At 60.4% G+C, this 17812-nt stretch overlaps 1 protein-coding gene across 1 annotated transcript; it reads left to right on the top strand.

Annotated features, from left to right (window-relative positions):
* Nucleotides 1–1990: 1990 nt before the first annotated feature.
* On the top strand, nt 1991–16960 carry Rbm38 (RNA binding motif protein 38). The gene is made up of 4 exons (XM_076851919.1): nt 1991–2385; nt 3114–3237; nt 3687–3741; nt 15462–16960. Exons 1-4 carry the CDS (start codon nt 2149–2151, stop codon nt 15763–15765), a joined length of 720 nt encoding a protein of 239 aa, XP_076708034.1. The 5' UTR covers nt 1991–2148; the 3' UTR covers nt 15766–16960.
* Nucleotides 16961–17812: the final 852 nt, after the last annotated feature.

The following is a 17812-nucleotide window of genomic DNA, read 5'->3' as shown; positions in this document are numbered from 1 at the left end:
TCATTCGTTGTCCCTTTGTCTCTTCACCCCTTATATAACATGGGAACCCCCGCTTCCCACTTGCTGTATCCCTGGGGCCTAGAGCTCTGTGCATTAATGAGTACATGTTTGGATGAATGGCTGAGTGTTGGTGAACTGGGGATGTGGGGCCACCTGACAGGTGGAGAGGCTGGTGACTGATGCAGGAACCCAAAGGGGCCAGGGGGAGGAGTGTGGAGGAACTGTCCTGGGGCAGCTCCTATTTCAGACAGGAGGCTCCTCCCTGCCCAACCCCCTCCCCCTGCTGCAGCTGCTGATGCCCTGTGGGGCAGGGGAGGGTTGGGAAGGTGACAGTGCTGGGACTTGTAGGGGGCTTCAGTCAGGCCAAGGGAAGGCACTGAGACTGTTAAAGGGAGCCAGCAGGCCCAAGATCACACAGCAGGGCAGCCACTGTCTTCCTGGGCCTCCAGGAGGCAAGTCAAGGTTACGATTTAATCAGTTTTCCAAGAGCTTGGAGGGGCTCTTGGCTGGTCCCCAGCTCTCCTGGCCCAGTTCATTCCATCCTGAATTCACTCCAGAAGCACTGTCTGAGGGCCTCTGTCGCTAGGCCTACAGCTTGAGCAACACATCCACGGTCCCTGTTTTCATGGCCCCACCTGGCAGGCCAGGAGATGCTCAAACAAGCAAGCAAATGTGTACGTGCTGGGGGTCGGAAAGTACAGGAGGGGAAGAAAAAGCTGGTGAATGGCAAGTGTGAGGCACAGGCTCCAGAGGCCAGAGCTGGGGAACAGCAGGCAGGAAAAGAGGCCAGACAGAAGGCTGTGTCTCCAGTACACTTTCACAGACTTGGGGTCCCTTTCATGTGAAGGGGGCTAGGGTGGGGCCACTGGGTCCAACACAGCCTGGGCAGAGAAGAAGCTGGGCAGACACTGGAAAGATAGGGCTGAACCAAGTAGCCTCACTGTGCCCCTCAGCCATGGGGGGCCACTTTCCACAGATCCTACCTCTGTCCCACTGTGTCAAGAGGATGCCACAGGGCTAGGACCAGGAGGGACCCCATATACAGCTGCAGCTCCCCATTCGCACAGGTCCCAATAGCAGTGCCTGGAGATGCACAGGATGTAAGCCCCAGACCCAGCTGCACAAGATGGGGGTGCTGAACCAGGGTCCTTCATGGGCCTGTAGTGACCTCAAAAAACCCAGAACTTCCTTCCAGGCTGTTGCCAAGCTAAAGTTTGTAATAACCTTTGAACAAGGTGCCCTGCGTTTGATTTTTACATGGGCCCCAAGAATTCTGCAGATGGAACTGCCTGGTCCCAAGGAAGCTCCAGGATGGGCCTCCTTTTTATGTCTGGGGACAGGGACAGAGAGAACAGGGATAGCCCTCTGCTTGCTCTTCCCTTAAAGGAGCCCCAAAAGAATCCCTAACACCAGCCCCAGTGGGGCTGGCTGGAGCTTTAAAAGGCCCAGACCTTTCTGTACCCAGCTCACCTTTCAGGGGTGGCCTCTGGGACCACTGAGCCCAGCTCCACTGCAGCTCTCATCTAATTCCTCCGGAATGTATATCATGTATTTACTGTTTAATTACTTCTTCACAGAAGCTCAGAGGGGCCAGGAGGTGTGCTTTGCTGTAGCCTGGTCCCAGAGGGCTTGTCCCCTAGGGGCCCTGATAAATACTCCTCCAGTGAAACTTTTAATATGATTATGCTGTTGGCCCCTAAGTAGCTAGCTAATAATCGGTTACATCTAATCCATGAGGGCAGGGCCTGGGCTGTGGGTCTGGGTACGGCGCCCAGTACTGGGTCTGGCGCGTATGCAGCAGGTACTCAGCTAAGAAGCCCTGGTACGCCCGGCTCCAGGCACGCCAGGGCGCGGTTGGGCGGGGCCGGAACTACATTTCCCGGCGGCCCCCGCGCCTGGGGGCGGGCCCTAGATGGGCGGGGCCTGACGACGGGGGCGGGGCCGGCTACAAAGCCCGGGGGCGGGCGCCTGGGCGCAGAGTCCGCGCAGTGCCGGTGCCGAGCGCAGCGCGGCGCGCACGGCGGGAGCGGCGCGCGAGCGGACGGGCCTGGCGGCTGGACGGGCGCCCTCCCCGCCCCACGCGCTCCTCGCTGCCCCCCATGAGCGCAGCCCCGCGCGGCCCAGGTCCGTAGCGGTGGGGCGCCCCCTATGCTGCTGCAGCCCGCGCCGTGCGCCCCGAGCGCGGGCTTCCCGCGGCCCCCGGCCGCCCCCGGCGCCATGCACGGCTCTCAGAAGGACACCACGTTCACCAAGATCTTCGTGGGCGGCCTGCCCTACCACACCACCGACGCCTCGCTCAGGAAGTACTTCGAGGGCTTCGGGGACATCGAGGAGGCCGTGGTCATCACCGACCGCCAGACCGGCAAGTCCCGCGGCTACGGCTTCGTAAGTGTCGGCGGCCGCCCTCCCCCGCCCCGCCCCTCGACGCGGCCGGGGCGCCGAGTCAACTTAGGAGCTTGCCGGCCGCCTCGCGGGGCCGCCGGGTGCCGCGCGCCCGCACCTGCCGCCCGCTCCCCGCCCCCACCGCGGCCCGAGGGCAGACCGCCGGGTTCGGTTAGGACGGAGCGCCGAGAGGGCCGGGCCCGACGCCCGCCGGGGCTTTTCTGGCGCAGCCCGCGGGTCCACTGTGCCGCGGGCCCTTGGGCCTCCCCCACGGCCCGGCAGCCCCTCAGCCGCCCCGAGTCAGCGTCAGTTTAAGTACAAACGACGGAAGACACGCTTCCTACTTCTGAACGACTGGAGGGTGCCGACTCCTCCCATGGGGAAATTCGGGGGCCCCACCGGTGGGCCCGCCAGGCCGGATCCCCCCCCCCCCGCCCCTCGCCCAAGGGGTTCGTTTTTTTTGCCCTGCTCCCAGGGGATAGTTTCTGTGCTTGAAGGCAAGATTTCCCAGCACTTGAACTTTGAGGGAGGAGCTGGAATCCAGGGGGCAGCCTGGGGGAGGGCCCTGGGCTGGGGTCAGAGGGCACTTGGCCGAAGGGTCCTGAGTAACAGGTTCTAGGAGGGAGGGGAGAGGGGAGGGGTGGCCTGGTGCCAGGGTGATCTTCTGCCCCTTCCCCAGTTCCTCAGCTCAGCAGTGGAGGTCCTTGACCATCTCATCTGTGCTTCTCCAGGTGACCATGGCCGACCGGGCAGCAGCTGAGAGGGCTTGCAAAGACCCCAATCCCATCATCGATGGGCGGAAGGCCAATGTGAACCTGGCATATCTGGGTGCCAAGCCCCGGAGCTTGCAGACGGGTGAGAGCTGTTTTCCTTCCCTGCTCTTCTCAGTTTCTATATTGAGTGTTGGTATCTGCTGGGTGGAAAAAGGCCCCCCCTTCCCCGGGAGTGGCAGTCAGCTATCATGTGCCTGCAGGACTGTCACAGGGCAGTCACCCCCAGCTAAGGAGCTTGGCCCCTTCTTAGCAGTATGTGGCCCTAAGGGACAGGGTGGGGAGGGTACATCACCCCAGTTGTCAGCCGTCCTTGCAGGAGGAAGTCAGCCACAGGGCTGAAGGCCAGGAGGCCAATACAGAGAGGCTGCTGCCACACGGGGCCCTGGGCCTGCTTTGGCCAAGTGTTGGAGGTTCATGAGCGGGGCTGTGGTGGAAGTCTTTGTGTGTGGCCTGCATGGCTCTGCCTCCCTGCGTGTGGGCTTGGGTACCTTGCATGTGCAGGCAGTGTCCCTCACTGCTCTCTCGTTCTAGGCTTTGCCGTTGGCGTGCAGCAGCTACACCCCACATTGGTCCAGCGTACTTATGGGTGAGTCAATGTGGCTGGCTTGGTTGGAGATGAAGTGGGTCTGAAAGGCTGGGGAAATGACAGTTTTCAGAAATATGACTGTTTTGGGGGAGAGGAGGTAGGAGGAGATCTATTGCATTTCTCTATCCCTGGCAGAGGTCACACCACAGAAAGGGGAGCATGAGCCCTGGAGTCTCTGCCTGGTGCAACCCCACTCCCCACCTGTGGTTGGGTGACCTTGGGAGGCTTAACAGGCCATCTGTGTCTAGGTTTCTTCATCAGTACAATGGGGATAACAGCTGTCTGGAAACTGTAGGGTGTACCTGGAGCAGGGTGGCACTCATTCCATGTTTGTTGATAGTGTTAGGGACAGTGGCCTGGGCTGTTTCCCAGGTACTCCTCTGACCTCCAGGGCTGGAAAGGTGGTAGCAGTGGGTCACTACTGACCAGGCTCTGATTTTTGTGAATGCTGCAGCAGGTGAGATGTGACAGGGACCAGGTATCGCTGGTCTGAGTGGGCCTGGCCTATGGGCCTTTTGTGACTCATTTTGGAGCTTTCTGTCCTATCTTTTGTCATCCTAAAAAGACTCCCACATCCCACCTCTCCCTGCTGATGTCTGACAAGACCTCCCAGCTGGGTGGGGAAGGACTTGTGTGATATATGGGTGCCTAGGACACTCCACCTGCTTGTATTTCCCAGCACAGTGATTCATGGGGGCTGTTTGATGTTGTTGATGTGGTTGGGGTACCTGGGAATGGCTGCTCCTTAGACAAGGTTGCTGTTTTTTAAAGCTTTCTGAGTCCAAATTCTGGCCTCTGGATTTTGTACCTGAGTCTCGTGCGCACGCGCATGCGTTTGTTCACACAGTTGAGGCTGGGGCCTGACTCAGGTTACTCTGCGTTTTGGTAGATTACATGACCCAGGGCAGAGTGCTGCTTGCCCACCTCAGGGGATCTTGCCCTGTGAGGCAGCACTGTGGCTCCCTGGTGGCAGAATGTAGCCTGGACCCTTCCAACATGCGCTCCACCCTCAGCATCTGTGTCCTCCTGGGAGGGAGCTTGGAGGACAGAGTATGAATGGTTATGGGCTTCCTTCTCACACATGGAGGTTTTTCATACGTTCAGAGCCATCTTGAAAGCTGCCTGGGGACACCCTAGCCTTTGTCTTCATCCCAGGCTTTCCTCTGGGGTTGAGGCCACACAGGGAGGGCCGTCTTGGCTTTCCCTTGGCCTGCTGTGGTCCAGGTGCCCAGGCCTGGGCAATGGCCTTCACTGCTCAGAGAGGAGGATGTGTGACTTAGCACCTGCCGGCTCCTGCCACCATTGGGCAGGGCCTTCCCCCAAGGCCTGGGCTCTGCTTATCCTTGCAGCTGCCTGTGGGACCCTAGAAACTGTCAGCACTCGGCCTCTGGAGCCCACAGACCTAGGTTCAAGTCAGGGTCACTGCTTACCAGCAGGGTCCAGCTTGGCCAGTAGCATTCTTTTCAGTTTTCTCGTCTGGGAAGTGGGAACAGTGCCCTTTAAACACAGCACACTCCCCACACAAACTTCTGGGGTCATAGCTGGTATTGTCCTTGTTTTATAGATGGGGGATACTGAGGCAGAGACAAGTTAAAGAAAGAATAGCAACCTGTCCAGGAAGTATCCGGGATGAGGTTTGATCCAGGTGGCTGGCTCTGGAACCCACTCTCTTTGGTTGCTCTCTTGTGGGAGTAGGAAGGGCACCCTAACTTTTCCCCTTGCCATCTTGAGCCTGTGGGTGCCACCTGTCTAGGGAGTTAGAGGCTCTGCCACAAGTCTCACTGCCTCATGCTCGCAGCTTCAGGCAGCACCGTTAGGTGTCTAGACCGCGGGACTGGCCATTTAATCTTGTGACGGGGCAGAGGCCTCACTCTATTTGAAGGTTGCCAAGGGATGGAGACCCACATGGATCTTCTTGTCCAGTGAGTGTAGATGCTGGGAGTGTGCTGCCTCCTCTAGGCACTGCCAAGACCCAAGCCTAGCAGCCGGGAAGCCCCTGTGATATGGCCGCAGAGCTGGTGTGGGGTCAGCTGTGAGCTCCAGTTGCTGCATGCCCCTGGCCAGGCTGGAGAGTTGGGCTGTCAGCGTCCCCTTTGTTTTTGCAAACAGTTGGGCCCCCGGGCAGAGCTGGGCCTGACTCAGCAGTCAGTTTTGTTGCTTGGGGCTGGCAATGGGGTGGCCTGCAATGGCCTCGGGCACCATGGGACCTGGATCCAGGGTAGTCAGAGTCTGCAAATGCCTCGCTGAACTTCTCCCAGACTTTTCTGGCCCCAGTCCTGAGCCTGTGACAGCTCTGAAGATTCCACCACCCGCTTTTAGGCTGAGCACTGCCGCTCTATTGCCTGCCTGGTCGTACAGGGAGCCAAGAAGGACTTGCTGTGATTAGAGAGCATTCCCAAAGAACTTCTGTGCTTGATTGTTTGCCTGGGTCCCCTTTTAGGCTGCTGTTTTAATTTGAAGGGGTCCTCTTGGGACTTAACACCCTGTGTGATCCTGCTGTGTAACTGTGTAGAGGCCAAGCCCCAACACATGGAAGAGCTGCCTGGGGTAGGTGGCAGGTGGCTCGTGCCAGCCTCTAGGTCTGGGCGAGGTCACAAGAGGAGGCACACTGCTGCAGACGACCCACCCAGGGTCTTTTTGGGCTCGTAGGACATACAGTGGCCTGCAGGCAGGAAAGGGGGTGGAGAGTTTGGGATCATGTGTCCAGGCAGAGCACTAGCCTGGCCTGAAGGGCTATCTGTCTACTCAAGACCAAAGGCATATCAGGGGCTGAGGTTTATGCCAGGCCTGGCTGGATTTGGAACCTCTCCTGGGGCTATTTTAGAAGGGCCAGCTGCTTCTCTGCAGGTCGCCTTCCCTGTTCTTAAGAGGACCTTGCTGTCAACTTGACATCCATTCACTGAGACCTTTGCTGCATACCAGGTGGAGAGCCAAGTCCTAGGGGTCTGTGATGACGGTGCAGGGTCTTGGGGCTGCTGGGCATAAGGCATGCCCTGTGTTGGAGTTAGAGCTTGCAGGACTGTCCCAGCTGAAGGCCAGGCCCAGTTTAGTTCTCAGGCTCCTCCCTATTAGGGTAATGGGGACAGTGACAGTGCCAACTCACTGGGATTACTTGAGGACTTAGCTAGCACCCATGTGCAGAGCTCATTGATCAGGGCCTAGCCCCAGGAAGCCTGGGGTTTGCCCCACATTGTCTCAAACAGCCTACAGTGAGGTCTGTTGACTGGTCTGCCGCTGTGAAGCAGCTTGGAGCCATGGGAGACTTCTGGGGCTCACCACCAGGGTTAGCCCGAGACAGGGATCTGAGCTCCCTTCCCCAGCTCCATACCTCCTGGTCATGTGGCAGCTCTTGAATGAATGAGCCAGACTGTTGGCCTGTGTAGATCCCTGGCATGTGCCTCCCCACTGAACGTGTCACTTTGGTGACCCCTGCCTCCTCCACATGAGGGTGCCTAGTGCCCAGTGGAGACATGTGGCCCTCACCGTCACCCAGCCGAGGGCCTGAGCAGAGCACAGGTGGGGATGGAGAGAACAGACAGAGCTGCTATGGAACCATCTGCACACCCGGTGCGTGCGGGTACCTGTCGTGCAGGAAGGCCTGGTCCCTGCTGGATCTCAGGTGCCCACGTCTATCTCTGCTGGCGTGGCCAGGGCTGGTGCTGAGCACAGTTGGACAGGAAGCTGCTGTGAGTGCCTCTGTGAGAGCGAGCAGCCTGCGTGGTGAGCGCAGCTGGCTAGGCAGACCTCTGCGTGTCAGATACGAGATCTGCAAAAACAGCACGTGCCAAACTTGAGGAAGTCCAACCTGGGCCTGGTGTTCAGGTCCCAGCCCTGTACATTTCCTGCATGGGAAAGTGCATTTGCTTATGTGGATGCCATCCTGGGGAGGGAACATGGGCCCCCTTTGCACCTTTAAATTTCTGAGGAGTCTTATGATTTCATAATACAAAATGAAAAATAAGGCCAGGACGGGGTTGCAGGTGACGGCAGGGTGTGTGGGTGGCTTTTCATGGTCTGCTGGGGAAGGCCTGCTGGGGAGGGGTGAGGTGGTGAGGAGGTTGCCCCGGAGGTGCCTGGGCGGAGTGCTCCAGGCAGGGGAGAGGTGTGTGGGCAGCAGGCCCACGGGTGGGGTGGGCTCGGCTCAGAGCCGACAGGCCATGGGGGCCTGGCCCTCATGATTTTCCCTTGGGGTGTCTGTTGGGGTGTCTGCTCACTGCCTGCACTGTTGCTTCCTGTTGGCATCTTGTCTGGAGCAAGGCGTAGGCTGCACCTGGCCCTCCCCACTGGCGGCCCTGCCGCACCTGTTGTTTGTCCTCAGCTGCTGACAGAAGTCAGCCTGCAGGCGTTCTCGGGTTCCTCGCCAAGGCTGAGTTCCTCGCCCGCCCTGCGGCCATGCTAGGGCTGGGGAGCCTCTTCCGGAAGCCTCAGGCAAGGGGCCCAGGCCTTGGTCCCATGGGAGAAGTCTGACCACAGGCAGCCACCATGCTGTCCAGAGCAGGGAGCGGCACTAGGTGGGCCAGCCCGCACCCCCATGGTGCTGTGGAGGAGCAACACTGCTTCCTGCTCCCTCTGGAGCCATGTGGGTGTGACCCTGGCTTCCCACCTGGTCCTCAGGTAGGCTCAGCATCCCCACTCATGCTGGGCAGACATGCTGGGAGCCTGCAGTGTGCTCCTCTTGTGTCCCCTTGTGTTCTGGCCAGGGGCTGTGTGCTCACTGGTTAGCTCATCTTGTAGGGGTTTGCTGAGAGAGACCCTGTCTCAGCTTGTAGTTACAGCGCCCCCAGGAGGTACATACGTCTTAGCCTGTCTGAGTGGATACAGGTTGGCCTCTGTGAGGCAAGAGGCAGCCAGGCTATGGAGGCAGAGGTGGCTGGCAAGTGGGGTCGGGGTGGCCTCAGCTTGTGTGGGGCTATAATGACAGGCCCAGGGCACTGGGACCACACTGGGTGGCCTGGTCCTCGCAGGTGCCGAGCAAGGAGGGCAAGTGGACTTATGTTTGTGTTTAAAGCAGCCTCTGTCTGCTGGGTTGGGTCTGGACTGCTGAGGGCCCAGGTGGAGGCTGTTGGGGACAGCCCAGTCATCTGGTCATGAGACAGTGGTGCCCCTAGCAACACTGGCTGTGGGGAGAAATGGTGGGATTCTGAAATATGTGTTTGAAAGGTAGAAGCTTCCAGAGCAAGTGGAAGAATGTTGGACTGGCTTTGATGACGGGGACCATGGCAGGGCATCTGGGATGAGCAGCGGTGGGACGTGGCCAGGGTCAGGTAGAGCTGCTGTCCAGAGCCTGGTGTCGCGCAGAGGGCACGGATCTACCACAGATGCCTTCCCAGCTTGCCTGGCCTCTCTGTGGGACCCCAGAGAACCCGAGCGTCCCATGGCCCTGGCCTGGTTTCTTGCCTGCCAGGAGGCTGCACAGAAGGCACCCCCTGCCAGGCCTGGAGGTGCCGCTCTAGCTGCTGCCACCTTGTTCCTAGCCTGGTGGGACAAGACCCCAGAAGCAGAAAAAGTGAAATGGACTCATTTGCCATTTCGTTTTTATTTTCAGAGGTGGCTTCATATGCAGGAAATGAGCCCTCTTGGGCCGCGGCCAGTTATTTTTCGCTGAGAGTTTTGCTTTGAGTGTGGCGGGGCCCCCGCTTGTCTCCTGGGCACCATCTGCACTGACTGTTGCTCACAATGCCCTTGCCCACTGGGTTCCCAGAGACCACTGCTCAGAGTCACACGTCCTCCCCTGAGGGGCAGCTAGGATCCAGGGGAGAGCCCACTGTGCTCTGGCAGCCGTGACCAGAGGATTGAGGATTGTCCTTGGGGCTTCACTGGCATAGCCAGAGTCTGGACCTGTGGCTCTTGCCCTGGGACCCTGGTCTCCATGGGCTGAGTTTGCAGGGTGCTGTTGGTGAGGTGGGAGCTCAGTGGAGACATGGGCCTGTTGCCTCAGCGGGAGGTAGAGACAGAACTAGTTGTCCCCTCCTTAGCTGCAGCTCCTCTGTCCCTCCCAGAGCCCAAGTAGGGCCCCCCAGACTTGGCCTGGTGCTGTTCTGGTACTAGGGAGGTGGAGAACCCAGGCTGTCCTTCCCCCACCCACCTGCTAGCGGGGACCCTGTCCATGGGCCGTGGACTTATGTGGACCAACTCCTGTCTCATCTGGGCGCCTGAGCTGGCCCTGCCCATGTCACCTTCCCAGGGGTGCCCACTTCTCCTGCCTGCAAAAGTATGGGACTGATCTTCTGGGACACACTGCTGACATCTTGCACATGTGGTGAAGGGACAGTTTTCATGAGAGGGCAGGACTCAGGGCCACAGGGTTCCAGGATAGAAACCTCCAGAAGCCAGGAAGGAAGGGGACGGTGGTGTCTCCTGCCTTTGACATGGTGTCCTGGCTGGGAACAGTCTGTGGTAGCAGGTTCTGTGCCCTGTGGAGAGCACCCTGAGGTGGCAGTGGGAGCCTGTCCCTGGAAGACCATGCAGGAGCCTCCCTGTGGGCCTGGGCCACCTGACCTTTGGGTTCCCTGCATGGAGCCTGGCTGCCCTGGCCGCTGGTCTGCTGCTCCCTCCAGGGCTTGCTGGCAGCCACTCTAAGCCTGAGGCTGATCTTGAGGAAGAGGAAAGGCCTGGTCCGTCCAGCCTTCTTCAGGCCAGAGGACGGGGTCGTTGATTCTGCCTAGGTCTGGGGCACACCCAGCAGTAAATCCTCATGCATCCCCGTGGGCTGGCCTCTCGTGGAGGCAGCAGTGAGGGCGTGTGATGCTGGGTGGGCACTTGACGGGCAGAATGAAGCTGGTGGGCCCTTCCTCCCCTCTGGACCTGCCGAGCAGAGCCTTGCTGCCCCCACCCCACCTGCTGGCCGCAGCTCTTGGAGGCTAAAGGCTTTCTCTGTCATCTTGGGCTGGAACTTCTGGCCCAGGAAGCAGCTAACAACCCGGGGAGGCTCCTTTGCTACTCAGGGGCCTGCAAGTTGGTTCTGCCCCAGATGCTCAGTACTTGGGACATGCTGTTCTGGGCACTTGGGGCACAGAGGTCAAGGCAGAAGTCTCATCCTCTTGGGACATGTGATGCCCATGGCCATTTGAGTGGCTTCAGATTGTAAGAAGAAAACTTAAAGTTGGGAGTCAGGGAGGACCCTGAAAGGTGAGCTTTGAACTGTGGAAAGAACCAGCAGGTGGAGAAGCAGCAGGTGCCAAGGCCCTGGGGTGGGAGGAAGAAGTGGACCAGGTCTGGGGACAGGAAGAGCCCAGGGTAGTGGGAGTGTGCTTGTGGAGGGAGCAGGCAGTAAGGGGAGATGAGTTGGAGAGAGGGGTTGGGGCCTATTCAGGGGCAGTTTGAGTTGATTCTGCTCCTGGGGAGTGACGAGTTCTGGAGGTCTTCTAGACAGCTGCTTCGCTGGCAGGTGGGGAGGCGGTGGTGGGGGCCTAGCTGGAGAAGTGGAGGAGGAGGGGTAGTGAGGGTGGAAGCAAGGGTTCCTGGTGGGTGGGTGGGGTTGCAGCAGTTGGGGAGAGGCTTGGAAGTCGGATGGGACCTTCCCTGGGGCAGGAAGATGACAGGCCATCATGGCCTGCAGGCCCTGGGAGGACAGGCCTGCGCATGGAGTTGCTGAGGTTTAGTGGCAGGACGGCTTGTGCCCCAGGCCTATGCCCTTCCCTGCACGTGAGGGCCAGGCACAGGAGGCTGTGGCACCCGGGCCCTCCTGAACCTGGGTCAGGGTGTGAGTGGGTTCCCCTGCGCCAGGCAGGACTTGGCCTCTGACCAAGGCCCCAGGGCCAAGGCTGCCGTCTCCTGACTGGTGGCTTCTTGTCTGTACGCGTGTGCTCCTGTGTGTGCACGTGCCCTGCCTCAACACCCCGCCTGCCCTCTCCAGCCTCTGGCTCAGGCATCTGTGACTACAGCAGCAGTGACAATGTCTCATGCTGCCCATGGCATGGTAGTTTCTGGTATGTGCGGCAGAGCTTTCGACCTCTGCACTAGTGACATTTGGGGCTGGAGAGTTCTGTGCTGTGGGGACTGTCCTGGGCATTGTAGGATGTTAGCAGTGTTCTGGCAACTGTCCCCACCCCAGCTGTGACAACCAGAGTTGTTCCAGACCCTGCCATTTCTCCTGGTTGGAAGCCACTGCCCTCGTGCAGTCTGTGGCCCCATAGCTAGCCGCAACGGGGCTTGTGAGACCATTCTGCATCATGGAGGTGGCATGCGAACAGAGCCAGGCCGGCCAGGAGAGACTGTGGGAGCCCTGTCGCTGCCCAGGCCTCACGGTCCTCACCCCTGGCCTCCCTGGCCTGGGCTCCTGGCACGGCACAGTTGGGCCCCCTCCCATTCCTTCCTTTTGTTTTGACCCAGGCCTGGGCCCACCAGTCTTCAGGGCACAGGTGCTGTGCAGCAGGTGGGCAGTGGGTGGACTTCACTCGGCCCCTCCTTTGTTGTGTGGTTTGGGCCTCTGAGCATCTTTTTCTCTCAACAAATGGGGCAGAGCTGCACCTGTTCTGGGCTTTGAGGATGAAATATAAGGCCTCGGGCTCCTCGTGTTGGTGGGGCTGACCTGAGCTGTCCCAGGAGGCACAGCCGAAGACACACAGATGCAGGGTGTCCCTGGGAGCCAGGGACGTGGAGGCAGATCCCCTTGGATGGCACTGGGCCTTGGTAGAGGTGGTGGGGCCAGTGGCCTGTGAGTGCTAGAGCCTGGCTCTCAGCAGTTGGCCCTGTTCTGAGAGGCATTGCTGGCACGTGACTGGGAACCAGGACCTGGGCCACCTTGGCAGGTCCTGCCCATCTGACTGCAGTCTGCAGGAGGTCCACCCCTGTGTGACTCAGGGCCTGTGGCCAGGTGCCTTGCCTGTGTTTGGAGGAGGTCTAAGCTCAGGGAGGAGTGTTTCCAAGGGTTCCAGAGCAGGTGGGCACCAGGACTGCAAGGCAGCTGGTGCAGTGTCAGCATGGCTGCCCTGTCTCTCTGTTGTCTCTCTGCTCCCAGCTGGGATCCTGCCTCCCACAGGCTTACCCTGCCCCTCCAAAAAAAACAGCTTTTGATTCCTGCTGGGGGTCATCCAGGGAGCAGGGGCAGTGCAGGGAGACAGCAGCAGGCCTCTGGTGAAGGCCAGGGTGGGAAGGGCCTGCGGGCACTCCCTCCCAGGGAGGGCTAGATATGCATGGGGGGCATGTGCATGAAGGGTGGCCTAGTGTTCTTGTCAAGCCCCTCCAGTGCTCACACTTGCCCCTGCCTTAGACTCCTCTCTACTGTCCTCTGTGGCTTCTTATCCTCAGGTCTCAGTGTGGTCTTCCCACCTTGGAGGGGCTTCCTGTCTCTACAGCTTGCCGCCTCCCAGCCCTCTGCCCTCTCAGTTCCTCAGAAGCTCTGGCTTCTGGCTGATGTGCTTTGTTCTCCCCACCCTGGAACCGAAGCCCTCGAGGACAGGGTCCTATGTTCCGCTGGTCCAGGCAGGTGTGTGGGAAGGTGTCAGCCTGCCTCAGGATCTGAACTCAGGCCTGAGCCATTCAAGGCTTGAGTTCCCTTGGTAGAGGCAGGGTTGGACTGCAGAGGAGCCCGGTGAGGTGAGGGCAGGCAGGCACCTCTGTGGGGGCCTGGCAGAGGCTGCCTGAGCTCTAGACAGTGGCTGCAGGATGTCTTCTGTGCAGGGCCCAGGGTGCTGCCTGTTGTCTGTGTGTGTCATTGCAGCCTCTGGGGGAAGGCAGTTAGCATCTCTGAGCATGCTGTGGCATAGGGACCTCCCAACAGGAGCTGGGGTCCCTCAGGCATGGGGGCATGTGGCCCCTGAGCCCTGGCATGTTTACCCTGCTCTGCTGCGCTCCCCTGCCATGCATGTACCTGCACTGGACACCCCTCCCTACCTCAGGTTGTCCCTGGCCTGCATAACCTCACTGTGGCAAAAGGGACATGCTCTGGACTCCACTGTCTTGACCAGTGCCGTGGCAAGTGTCCACAGAGCTGTGTGGCTACTACCACTGTCTGCTGCAGAAGTCTCAGCCCCCGGAGGAGACTGCTGGAGCCCCTCCCCCGGTTCCCTGCTCCCCAGCTCTTGTCTGATTGGCCTCCTGGGCCATTCATGCACATGGACCCATGGGAGATGTGGCCTGGGCATGCAGCTTTCCTCACTCAGGGTGGCCCTCCAAGGCTCTCCTACGTGGGGCCCGTCACTGCTGCAGATCACACCTCCTTTTGCCAGTCCTGAGGGAGTGGGTGCTGGGGCTCTTCCTTCCTCCTAATCTTTCTTTCTTTTGTTTTTGTTTTTTTTTTTTTTTCCGCACCAGGGATTAAATTCTGGGGCGCTTGACTGGTGAGCCACATTGCAGCCCTTCTTATTTTTGAGACAGGGCCTCACTAAGTTGCTGAGGCAGGCCTTGGGCTTGTGATCTTCCTGCCTCGGCCTCTGAGTGGCAGGAATCACAGCTGTGGCCACCTGTAAGAGTTGGAACCGACATGCCCCCAGCCTCCCTCATCTGTCCTGTGTCCACCCTGCTCAGCAGGGGAGTCAGGAGTGGTGTGCACTTGGCCTTGTCTGGGACACCTGGAGATGTTCTGCATAAACAGCATCACAGGTGTGCTGCTGACTGACCTCAGCAGTGCAGTGTGTGCTCTGGAGGGATCTTAGACACTGCTCTGTTCCCTCCGGTGACCCGGGTTTTTCATGTAGCACCCTGGGGCTGCCATCGTGCCCTCCCAGGCTGCCAGCTCTGTTTGGCCCAACGCATCTGTGTGGCCTTCTCATGGTGGCATCTTTCTGAGTTGGTCCGGGGGTCGGGGCTCCACCTGGGGCACTTTGTCCTGGGTAATTCACAGGGGCACAAGTGGAGGAGCACTGGTGCCATGGTGGCCACGTCTCGCCTTGACGTGGTCGTTCTGCGCCTGACACTCAGAGCATCTTGCAGTGGTGCTCTGTGGGCGCTGCTGCTGCTGCACAGGCTGTGAGGCCCAGGTACGCACAGCAGCTGGGCAGAGCCGCACCCACCAGGGCAGCACCCTCTGTCTGCCTCCACCTCCCTCCTGCTGGCCCTGGGCTGCCATTTCCCCCTCCCATGGAGGGCTAGGGCCCTGTGCCCAGGACACAGGGTGATATCTCCAGTGCTCCTGCGCAGCAGCCTGGTATGTGGCCGCCCATTCTCTTCCCCTCCTAACAAGATGAGGGTCAACTGCTCCTGGGTGAGGAGCACTTTGTGGCTCGCCACCTGTGGCGGGTTTTGCCCTACTGCCTGTGGGATCGCCAGGTGGCCGTGCCCCGGGTCTCCCCGTCCCCTCATTGTCGCAGTCCTTCTGCCTCTTTCTCCACCTGCTGTGCGCCCCTTAGCAGGTGCTCCTCACTCCCACCTTGGCCAGTGCCAGCGGGGTATGAGTGCACTGAGCTGGGGACAGGCAGGACAAGCAGCCTGTGAGGGTGCCCTGGGCAGGCCGTGGGCTGGACTTGCTCCAGGCTTGCTGCCGGGGCTGCCTGGCGTCTCTTCGACCATTCTAAACATCATGCAGGGGTTCTGGGGGAGGCAGGTGGGGCGTGGGGTGGCTCAGCTGGGAAGTTCTCCCTGGGAACAGGAGCCATGGGCCCTGCCAGGCCCCCTGCAGGTGGGGGGCGTGTGGGCACGCAGACTGGGTAGGGTTGCTGGTGCCGATGGTGCCGCTGGGGGATGAGGAAGAGGCTGGGGAGGGGCCCACTGCGTCCTGCTCCACCTGGGCCCTGAGTCTCCCCACTCTGCCTGCTGGCCCTGACTCTCTGCTTGGCCCACAGGCTGACCCCCCACTACATCTACCCGCAAGCCATCGTGCAGCCCAGCGTGGTGATCCCGGCCACGCCCGTCCCATCGCTGTCCTCGCCCTACATCGAGTACACGCCTGCCAGCCCAGCCTACGCCCAGTACCCACCAGCCACCTACGACCAGTACCCATATGCCGCCTCGCCCGCCACAGCCGCCAGTTTCGTGGGCTACGGCTACCCAGCCGCCATGCCGCAGGCCCTGTCAGCCACGGCCCCCGCGGGGGCCGCTTTTGTGCAGTACCAAGCACCGCAGCTGCAGCCTGACAGGATGCAGTGAGGGCCGTCCCTGCTGCAGGGACTGCGGTGATGTTGCCCACCCAGCAGACACATTCGGGCCAGTGGCCGGCCGAGCTCTGGGCACCACCAGCACCTGTGCCTCCAAGACCCCCTGGCACGTCCAGGCGGCGTCTCTTCAGGTTTAGGTCCCATCGTGCCTTGAGGGGGACTTCAGGATGGAGTGACCAAGTGGCTGTCTGAAGAGGCGAGTGCAGGCCTCTCGCCCCTGGCCCGCCCCCAGGCCTGGCTGCCCCCCACACTCCCGGTGCCGTGGGCCACACCGACACCCTTTCCACCGAGGTGCCTTCTCAGGGAGACCTGGCAGGGAGAACCCAGGACTGTGGCCGGCTGCTGTGTGGGGACCGCCCTCTTCCTCGAAGCCGCTTCCTGAGCGGGCTGCCAGGTCCCCCCAGGTGCCAGCGACGTCCCTTTCAGTGGACACACTGCGCCTTTTCCTGTTCTTTGTTTGCTACTGAGCAATTCCAGAATTTCAGTCTATTTTTTCAACAGACACTGCTGCCACCAAGAACCCAGAACCTAATTTTGACTGAGAGACTTGTTTTTGTTGATGGCTCCACCCAGAGACAATGACAGTATTTCTGCGATACAGTGTCTGCCGCCTGCCGGTCTGCCCCTCGGAAGGCAGGCATCATGGGACGAGAGGGCCCTCCTGGGCAACTGTCCGCTGCCTGCTGGGCTGGTGAAGTGTGTCTGGCCACCTGGTGAGTTCTCAGGTGTCTGTCACCACTTTGTTGCCGCGTGTCTCCCTGGGCCCTGCTCCTCCCGCCCGGGAGTGCGCGCCAGCTGCTGTGGGACAGGATGGTGGCAGCCCAGCCCTCTGAGGCCCCTGCAAGGCTCTGAGTGCAGGTTCTGCACCCGCTCTCCTGTCGTCACCTGCTGCACGCAGCCTGGAACGCACCCTTCCTGCTGCTAAGAGGCGCAGTGGGGGCTTCTGGTTCGCTGTGGCAACTCCTGTGGGGCCCGGGACTGGAGGGCGAGGGGCTCCCAGCACGGAGGGGGGCCCCCAGCAGGCGGGCAGCTGGGCTGTGCCTTTGGCCTACCTCAGGGAGCCGAGTGGCCGGTGTCCCATGGCACGCCTGGAATAGAGAAAGCCCGGAGGTGAAGGTAGCTAATGTTATGGTATTTTTATTAGAATGTTCTGATTATAAAAATAAAACTTGTTCTCTGTAAGGAAAGTTGGTCTGTAATTTTTCTCTTAAGCCTAGTGGCCCTGGGGGCCTCTGCCTCTGGCCCTTGCAGCCTGGGCATCAGGGTGACAGAATGAACACAGCCCCAGAGCGCCTTCTTGGGGGAGAGGCAGCCTGCCCAGGCAGGTCCCCTGCAGGTAGGGTGGGCGGGGCACTGCCATCCTGGCTGCACAGGAGGCCTGAGTTGGGGGTGCCTGTGGGAGCTGCCTGGGATGCTGCACGGGGTTAGAGAGGATGTCCGAGCATCCCCAGAACTCAGAGCCAGGGAGCAGGGTGGCCGTGCGGGGAGGCAGCAGGAGTGGGGAGGACGTGGACCCTGCCCACTGCAGCCGCTTGCTCCTTCCTTCCCTCCAAGAAACGTGCGCTGGTCGGTGGGCAGAGTTCTGGGGAGGGTGGTGAGCAGAGCATGGTCCTGCCATCAGGGTCTGTGAGGGGCACACAGGTCACTGGGTCAGCCCGATGGTGACCAGCCCTACGAAGGAGATACTGAGAGGCCAATGGAGAAGGGCGGGCTCCAGGCAGAGGACAGCAGGCACAGAGACTCGGAGGTGGGACCCGTGGACCAGGAGGCCAGTGGAAGGAGGTGAGCTCAGGGAGGTGGTAAGGCTGGCGCTGGGCCCACTGTGGGGTGTGTACACGGACATGCCACCCAGTTCCCTGGGCACAGGGTGATTGGGAGACCCAAAGATTTGTGGGAAGCCTCTGAAGGGTGGCAGGGCAGTGTCACAGCAGAAGGCACAGAGGGTCAGCAGGGCACTCCACACGAGGATCACCCAGTTGCTCCCGAAAGGAGGCAGGTCCCAGCCATGGCTGAGGTGGAGGGAGGCTTGGACCTCTCTC

The sequence above is a fragment of the Callospermophilus lateralis genome, chromosome 3, assembly GCF_048772815.1.
Source record: "Callospermophilus lateralis isolate mCalLat2 chromosome 3, mCalLat2.hap1, whole genome shotgun sequence".
Lineage (NCBI taxonomy): Eukaryota > Metazoa > Chordata > Mammalia > Rodentia > Sciuridae > Callospermophilus > Callospermophilus lateralis.
This window is presented reverse-complemented; position numbering and strand designations above follow the sequence as displayed.

Coding starts and splice junctions, on each gene's coding strand:
- Rbm38 (XM_076851919.1), top strand. CDS start 2,149: ATGCTGCTGCAGCCCGCGCCGTGCGCCCCGAGCGCGGGCTTCCCGCGG. Junction 2,386..3,113: donor AGTCCCGCGGCTACGGCTTC/GTAAGTGTCGGC, acceptor GTGCTTCTCCAG/GTGACCATGGCCGACCGGGC. Junction 3,742..15,461: donor TTGGTCCAGCGTACTTATGG/GTGAGTCAATGT, acceptor CTTGGCCCACAG/GCTGACCCCCCACTACATCT.